Source organism: Neophocaena asiaeorientalis, unplaced genomic scaffold (assembly GCF_003031525.2).
Source record: "Neophocaena asiaeorientalis asiaeorientalis breed wild unplaced genomic scaffold, Neophocaena_asiaeorientalis_V1.1 scaffold946, whole genome shotgun sequence".
NCBI lineage: Eukaryota > Metazoa > Chordata > Mammalia > Artiodactyla > Phocoenidae > Neophocaena > Neophocaena asiaeorientalis.
Window position 1 is genome coordinate 1,698,778 of NW_020175049.1, and position 9,193 is coordinate 1,707,970.

The 9,193-nt window shown below is 33.8% G+C and overlaps 1 protein-coding gene across 3 annotated transcripts in view; it reads right to left on the minus strand.

Annotated features, from left to right (window-relative positions):
• The window catches only part of EED (embryonic ectoderm development), a 33,718-nt gene that overhangs the window by 12,448 nt on the left and 12,077 nt on the right, over window positions 1-9,193 (minus strand). For all 3 annotated transcript variants that reach the window (XM_024763595.1, XM_024763596.1, XM_024763594.1), the window contains 5 exons: window positions 8,770-8,835; window positions 7,370-7,495; window positions 6,639-6,720; window positions 3,002-3,093; window positions 1,067-1,200 (listed from right to left, as the gene is read on the minus strand). In XM_024763595.1, the coding sequence (XP_024619363.1) occupies window positions 1,067-1,200; window positions 3,002-3,093; window positions 6,639-6,720; window positions 7,370-7,495; window positions 8,770-8,835 (500 nt within the window). The remainder of the gene's footprint in view (window positions 1-1,066; window positions 1,201-3,001; window positions 3,094-6,638; window positions 6,721-7,369; window positions 7,496-8,769; window positions 8,836-9,193) is intronic.

Below are 9,193 nucleotides of genomic sequence, written 5' to 3' on the forward strand. Positions count from 1 at the left end.
AGACCAGAAAAAAAAAAAAAAAAAAAAGAAGACCAGCATAATTCACTGTTATTTTCTGTAGGCTGTAAAGTATAACTTCTATTTATTTCAGAGCTCTAGAAAATATAAAAACATAAACTGAATATTATACTAAGCCCTGGTGTTTTAAAATAAAAATCGAAAGTCATACTAATTCTTAGAGGCTTGAGATCTGATGCATGTCTATTAAAATATTTACTGATAATTACAAATTCAACTACCAATCTATTAATAATCTGGCTTGATAACCAGAAAATTAACTCTGCTAAAATGAAAACTGCAAACAAAGTTAAAATTTACAAACATATGACAGTTACAGTGAAAGTGTTAATAATAGCTTGATAAGATCCTGAAAAAGATAGTAAATGAATTAAGAGTTGAGGTTTTTCAAAAATATACTAAGAAAACTGCCAAGTTCCCACAGCTAGTCCCTCCCCTTGGTTCAAAGCTCCTGCTTTTGAATTTTCTCCATTTAATGAAGTGAGTATCACTTAAAGGAAAGCATTATTTTATCATGAATTAAAGCTAAGAATCCCATTTAAAATTATGATTTACTTCTTCTGTTTATATAATCATCTTCCACAGATGTGTGAGTTTTCAAATAATTTATTTTCTTAGAAACATAATCAATATAATAGTTTCAAGGCATATGAAATTTAAGGACTGAAAATAAAGCTCTTTCATTATGAGTGAAAAATAAAAATAAAATTATTATTTACTGTCTTGAATTAGAACTTACAGTAGTGACAAGCAGTGCTAATAACATTAGCACATGCATACCTAAATAAAAATAAGTGGAATGTGCTACTAAATTAAGATAAAAATAACAACTGAAAGGGATTTTGAAAAATAAGCCACAAACACATAGACAAAAATAAAGGCCTTCCATTTAAAATCAGTGAATTTTATGGCATATAAGTTATACCTTAAAGTTATTAAAAGGGGATTCTAAAATCAGTGTTGGAGACTTATACAATAATTTTGGAAAAAGTGAAACGCTATTCAACTGCATGAGATAGTAAATTGTTTTAAGCACTACAACTGTTACCTGTTAGTTTTATTTGGATTATAATCATAAGATTCCTTAATTGCATTCATCATTCTCTTTGAATTGATCCTCCAAAGTTTAAGAGAGTGATCCATACCACAGGACATTATTTTTTCACCCAAAAGATCATAATCCTGTATGTAAAACAGAAAAGCTTAAATTAAATATATAAATTATTTCCCCAAATTATGCTATTTAATTTTCATCTGATGTCCAGTATTGTGAAAATTGTATTTCAAACCACCATACTAACATTTTGGGTTTCATATATGTTGGCCATAAGCCACAAAGTTTTTACTGCTCGAGATTTATTTTAACTGATATGTCACCACCACAGTATATGAGCTTATACAATACGGAAGGCAAAAAAGTAAACTGAATTTAATTTTATCTATTCAATTATCTTTATTCAAATATTTCCTTTGCTTGATTTTGAAGGTGAATCGAATGATGAGGTAAAACAATTATTCTATGACACAGAAACCTAAATGGTTATGTTACTTTTCTTTGTCTAACCCTGATCAAGCAATGAAATTGACATCTGTATGTGAAATTATGAGTCCTCAAACGATTGAAATTTTACTTTATTTGTACACCTAAGTCACAAGACTTCAGGTACCTTGGTTTTAGAGTTCACTTTTTAAAAGAATAAAGGAAAAAATGTCTTAAAAAGGAAATAACATATTTAAACTTTTTCATTTGCTGTTTACTAATTTTTACTAAGCTCCTAACAGATCATCCATTATAATCTTATTCCACCTCATTGCATAGATGAGACACTGAGGCACAGAGATGATATTTAATTTAGCACATGGTACATACATGTGTTAAGGAAAATCTCACACATCAATCCTTCTAGCAGTGAACTCCTATTGTTACAGAGAAGAGATACAGACTCCTGCTCTCATTTTAAGAAATAACAATAGAGAGTTCTATTTAAGGAGAGTATTTTTCTCACTAAACTAGATATTCTGTTAATCCAACCTTTAAATTAATCATGAACATTGTTTTACACAGCCTGAGAACTTTAGGTTTGGTGTTTATTGAATCCACAAGTCTGGTAGCTGCTCTTTTCCTAAAAACCTCACTGTCAACAGCAACAAGACACCCTTAGGGCCAGGAGCTCTCGTTAGTCTTTAACTAAGGACAGTAGTCTTTTCACACAGAACCAGGTGGATATTGCTATTGCAACTTCTAGAAAATCCAAGTTGCAAGTTCTAGAAAATCCTTTAAGGTAGGTACAATTCTCACAAAAGTATACAAACCCTAACTATAGGAATAGTTAGTACCTCCAATTAAAATGTCACATGCTTCAAAATATGGTGTCCCTTTAAATAGTTTTTAAAAAAAAGAAGAAAAGAAATGAGCTATAAGACTACTAAATAAGTAAGCTCTACACGAAACACAAGTAAATCTGAAATAACATAAAAATCTGAAACTTGACTAAAAACATTTATATCATTACAATAGATCAACAGATTATAATACATAAGTATAAAGATAATATCATGCCATCAAAGGGAAGAGTTATCTAAAACTCAGTGTGAACAACACTTCCTAGAAATGAGTAACTTATATTTCAACTTCAAATAAAAGATGAAAAAGTTTCTTAATTGCCAAGTAGGTTAACCTTTTCCTTTAATAACTGAGAAACAACAAAAGTTAACTTGGTGATTTTAGATTAAAAAAGGAAAAGAACAAGTTCATAGTATTCGTTCATGAGAATCCAGGCACTGAGTACAGATAAAACACAAAGAGCCTTTTTGCTTTACTTCTTCATCTGTAAGTTAAAACCTTCTGTCACAAGTAAATGAAATAACTGTCTGCCAGACTAGGTGAAACAAACCACATGCTTTCTTATAAGGAAAGAGTTCTATGGGTATTGTTCACAGCTTTGTACACCTGAAGGTCACTGCCCTGTAGCTTTCAACTTACAGCACTTAGAACTTCATCTCTGTGCCCTTCTACACCTCCAAATATTGCCACCAGAGTGTCCGTTTGGATATTCCATAATCGTAAAGCATGATCTAGTACAGACATAAAAAAATTAATATGAACTTTTATCATTCATTTACTGTGGACTTTCAAAAGCTCTTTAAAGATGAAAAAGCTACCAAAGTTTGGACTAAACTTACTCACAGTAAAGATTAAGAAGGAATCCATACCATATAGGAACTTAAAATATTTATATCACCTGTAGATTTAACTAGGTATGAGCTCATACTTTCAAGATAAGAAAGAAATATTTCTCTGGTCCTAAATTTGATTATTGCATATGCCATAGAACAAGGTACTAGCTTTTCTCTCTACCATATCCACATTTACAAATTGAAGAGGACAAAGTAGAATTATAAGATTTCTATAGTAAATCCCAAAATAGGATTGAAACATTCATAGTGACATAATTTTAGAGTATTATAGACCTTACAAACATGCTATAACTGTAATTTGAGCAATCTAATTTTCCACTAAACATCAGCAACAAAATAAACAGACAGCAATACTCATAAATATAGCTTGAAATATAGCAATGTCCATACTGTACATGAATATTGACATATTACATAGGTAACACTAAGAGGCAGTAATATATTGTGTTAGTAGTGGAAATTAACATTGCTACAAAAATGATTTCTTGATTCCAATTTGTGTCCAAGTTTTTGTGCAGACATATTTTCATTTCTCTTGAAGACATACACACCTAGGAGTGGTAATTCTATGTTCAACATTTTTGGACTGCCAGACTGTTTTCCAATGTCCTTACATTTTACATTCCCACCAGCAATGGATGAGGGGGGTTCCAATTTCTCCATATCCTAATCAACATATTTTATTGTCTTTTTGATTATAGTCATCCTAGTAGGCGTGAAGTGGTATTTTTTTACTAACATCTTTATTGGAGTATAATTGCTTTTCAGTGTTGTGTTAGTTTCTGCTATAAAACAAAGTGAATCAGCTATATGCATACGTATGGCCCCATATCCCCTTCCTATTGCATCTCCCTCCCACCCTCCTTATCCCATCCCTCTATGCAGTCGCAAAGCACAGAGCTGATCTCCCTGTGCCTTGCAGCTGCTTCCCACTAGCTATCTATTTTACATTTGGCAGTGTACATATGTCAATGCTACTCTCGCAGTTCATCCCAGCTTACTCTTCCCCCTCCCCATGTCCTCAAGTCCATTCTCTACATCTGTTTCTTTATTCCTGTCCTGCCCCTAGGTTCATCAGAACCATTTTCTTTTTTTTTTAGATTCCATATATATGTTAGCATACGGTATGTTTTTCTCTTTCTGACTTACCTCACCTTGTATGACAGACTCTAGGTCCATCCACCTCACTACAAATAACTCAATTTCGTTTCTTTTTATGGCTGAGTAATATTCCATTGTATATATGTGCCACATCTTCTTTATCCATTCATCTGTTGATGGACACTTAGGTTGCTTCCATGTCCTGGCTATTGTAAACAGTGTTGCAATGAACATTGTGGTACATGACTCTTTTTGAATTATGGTTTTCTCAGGGTATATGCCCAGTAGTGGGATTGCTGGGTCATATGGTAGTTCTATTTTTAGTTTTTTAGGAAATTTCCATACTGTTCTCCAGAGTGACTGTATCAATTTACATTCACACCAACAGTGCAAGAGGGTTCCCTTTTCTCCACACCGTCTCCAGCATTTATTGTTTGTAGATTTTTTGATGATGGCCATACTGACCGGTTTGAAATGATACCTCATTGTAATTTTGACTTGCATTTCTCTAATGATTAGCGATGTTGAGAATCCTTTCATGTGTTTGTTGGTAATCTGTATATCTTCTTTGGAGAAATGTCTATTTAGGTCTTCTGCCCACTTTTGGATTGGGTTGGGTTTTTTTTTTGATATTGAGCTGCATGAGCTGCTTGGATATTTTGGAGATTAATCCTCTGTAAGTTACTTCATTTGCAAATATTTTCTCCCATTCTAAGCGTTGTCTTTTTGTCTTGTTTATGGCTTCCTTTGCTGTGCAAAAGCTTCTGTTTCATTAGGTCCCATTTGTTTATTTTTATTTCCATTTCGCTAGGAGGTGGGTCAAAAAGGATCTTGCTGTGATTTACGTCAGCCTGTAGTTTTCTTTTGTTGTGACATCTTTGGTTTTGGTATCAGGATGATTGGTGGCCTTGTAGAATGAGTTTGGGAGTGTTCCTCCCTCTGCTATATTTTGGAAGAGTATGAGAAGGATAGGTGTTAGCTCTTCTCTAAATGATAGAATTCGCCTGTATCACTGTGTTTTTGATTTGCATTTCCCTAATGATTAATAACGCTGAGTGCCTTTCTATGTGCTTATTGGACATTTGTGCAAGTTCTTTGGAAAGATGTCTATTCAAAACCTTTGGCTGTTTTTAATTTGGTTGTCTTTTTATTACTGAGCTGTATGACCTCTTGTTACAAGTCCCTTATTAGATACATAATTTGCAAATATTTTTTCCTTTTCTATAGGTTGTCTTTTCCTTCCTTGAGCATTATTTACAGAAAAATTCCTATTTATTTTGAAAAGCTGTCTGAAAAATGCTCTTACTGACACAGTGGGGGAAGAACAGGGTTAAAAAGTTGTGACATTAAGAACAAGTAACACATTATGGCCTATGTTACTTGTAAAGGAATACCTGAGCCCAGCTAATGTTATTAAGAGAAGAGAAAAAGTTATTAGCTCTCTTCTTAGGTGTCTATTTCCAAACAAGCCTTGATAGTTAAAGAAAAATCACACTGAAACATGTTTCATGTAAGAGTTTTAATTTGAGGACATCTTTTAACATGAGCAGACTGTGGGGGTTAGGTTATCAGTGTGACAAGCCATTAAAAGAATAAACTTGACTAGAATAATAATGTAGAAACGAGAAAGGGCAATTGAAAACAGAATGTAGAGATAAGAACAACCCAAATCATTTTAGAGAGCTCAGAAATGATTAAGAATGATTAAGAGCACTGTCTGAACCCAGAATAAACGTATAATGCCGACACAGCCATACAGAGCAAAGCAATGCTTTCTCTTTATAAATAAGGGAAAAATTTCAAAGAGCTTACACTGGATAACTTAGCATTTTAAGGAATTCTACAGGGAATCCTTTATAAAACAAAAGTCTTACATAGAGAGAGTCAAAAGAAAGCAATATCGATCTTCAGATGTATTATTTCTTACTACATGATTGGAAAGAATGGTAAGATGATTTGCAAAACTACCTTCAAACTATTAAAAATGTCATAACTTTTGGTGATCTGCCACTTAAAATTAATGAAGCTTAATATGAAAATTCAATTGCACATAAAGTTCTAAAACTATCATAATGCAATATGGTAAATAAGGGTAATACACACTTAATCCTCAGTACCAATTATTTTATTTACATCGCATGTTAACAGTGTATTTCAAGGTCCCACCCTCCAATTCTTGGTTTGGAGATGCTAATGTAGGCTAAGATTTTTCTAAAACTTACTTCTTTTTAAATTTGGCTTTTTTCCTTAGAACAGTTTGTCCCTAAAATAAAATACTCACTCCCAAATAACCGAACTAAAGAAATATTTGCTTCTCTTACCTTTACTTACTGACAGGAGAAGATTTGGATCTCTTGGATGGAATTTCAGCTCATTGATAGCATTTCCATGGCCAACATAGTGCTATAATAAATTTAAAACATTTCTTCAACTTCCATATAAAAATCAATAAATTCTTTTTCATTAATCTTAGGAGAATGGAAAAATAGTTTCACTTGAAATAGTGGTTCTCAACCTTGGCTGCATATTAAAAGCACCCAACTTGAAGGAAAAATAAAAGATGTTCAAGTCCCATTTGCAGATATTCTGAGCCACAGCAAAGGTTTAAAAGATTATCAGGTGATTCTAATGTACCCCCAAGGTTAATGTGATTTGTGAAATTTTTTTAGTATCAACTTCCAAGGTTCACTTTTCAGTTCTTTACAAGGTGCTCTTGACTCTATACCCCCTATTTAGGGGATTTTGGAAAATGAGCTCACTCTTTTCTTATTGTTCATTTAAAGCCTCTCAGACTAAAGCAAGACAAAAGGACAGAAATTATTTTAAAAGAAAATAGTTCAAATGATAAAATTTTCCCACTTATTCCTTAATTTGCATTACCCAAATGTGACAAAGGTCTCAAAAGACTTGTCTAAATGAAGCAATAGGCAAAGTACAAACCAAATTAGAAATTGCACAGACATTGACTCTGTTTTAAATTCAACATGACAAGCTTTTGCAGGTGTGCATTCAAAAAAAAAAAGCAGATCTATAATTTAACAAGAAAACCCACCTTTATGCACTGCATTGTTATGGGATTAATTATCCTAATTATGCCTCTAGATCCAGCTACAGCCAGCAGAGGATGGCTTGTATTGCTATCATATGTCCATGCACAAGTGTAAAAGTTCTCATCAGCCTAAGAAATGCCAGTTAAGAAATATAATTTGTTTTTGAAAAGTAAACACATCAATGATCACAATACTATACACAAAAACCTCCAAAGAACTGCTGAAGTTTTTGACAAAGAAGTTCCCATTTTTCTTTACACTACCAGGTTTAACCAATGGAGATTTTAGGTCTAAAATCTATACCAAATGATCAAACAAATCCAGTCCTTCCACTCAGTTTTGATTACTATTTTGCTGTTTGCATAACTATTTACCTGTCTTTTTAGCAGACATAGCCAATGTGTAAATGAATGGGCACGGCTGTGTCCCAAATAAAAATTTATTTACAAAAACAGGTGGCCAGGGGCTTCCCTGGTGGCGCAGTGGTTGAGAGTCCGCCTGCCGATGCAGGGGACACGGGTTCGTGCCCCGGTCCGGGAAGATCCCACATGCCGCAGAGCGGCTGGGCCCTGTGAGCCATGGCCGCTGAGCCTGCGCATCCCGAGCCTGTGCTCCACAACGGGAGAGGCCACAACAGTGAGAGGCCCTCGTACTGCAAAAACAAACAAACAAACAAAAAACAGGTGGCCAGCTCTATACGCTCTAATTTGCTGATCCTGGCTCTGTCTCAGTAACTCTATGTGCCTCTAGATAAAGATCAATAACTATTCAGTTTTCCACCTTTTCTGTGTGAGACCTTCCCAGTACGGCTACAGGTTACTTTTTTTCTTATCACCTAAGGGAAGACTAAATGTTCCTGTTTTTTCTTATTTGCTAGCTTTTTCAAATGGATCTGGAAGAAATCTTATCACCAAGCTTTGACTGTTGTACCCTTTGGCTTTTTAAAGCTTTTTCTTTATAAACCCATGTTTTACAGTATTTCCTAAACAAACTGCACGTTTATTTTTTCCCTGTAGGCTTTGATGACCAAATACTTGGTATGACTGCCAGGCACAGCTTCTGATTAACCCAAGTTCACCAATATAACTGCCCTGAAATGATAAAATTCCAAGCAAGGTCAAAGAAACAGGAAGTTTCTGCTTTCATTTTCTATTACAGGATTTCCAATGTTCATCTCCAGATACCCACACTGTCCTCCTTCATATCCACCCTACAATGGCTTTCTAGGAATCAGGAAAACTAGATACTAGGAATCTTTTGGGTGACAGTGAAAGACAGCATTGGTTAAAGTTAAGAAAGGACAATATAACTTTAGAGAACTAACTAATTTACAAAAGTTTTGGGGTACTTATTGAAAGTCAATTTCTTTAGCCAACAATATGGAAAACCCAGGAAAGGATACATCAGCATCCACATAAGATTGCAACAACCGGATTTCTCCTTGTGAGTGACATTCATATAAGGTAACCTAATGAAAACAAAAATACGGTAAATTTTATCTCAAACGTAGAAACACACTCTTCAGCTTTTGAACATATTTTAGTCACAAATGTATCTCGAAGATGCTACAGAAACTACTGCTTTAAAAGAGCTCCTTTAAACTTAAGGAAGCTATTATAAAGCCTAATGCATTACATAATTTTCAGAATATATTAAATACTACAGTAATAATAATGGTTTCTATTTCCAATGTTTTCAACTTTTATCTCATCCATGTAATTGCACCAACTCTTCTAAGTAAATAAAGGTGAATGCCTCACAGTAAAGTATAACTACTCCCTAAAATTGTAGTTTATCTTTTTTTTTTTTTTTTTTTTTTTTTTTCT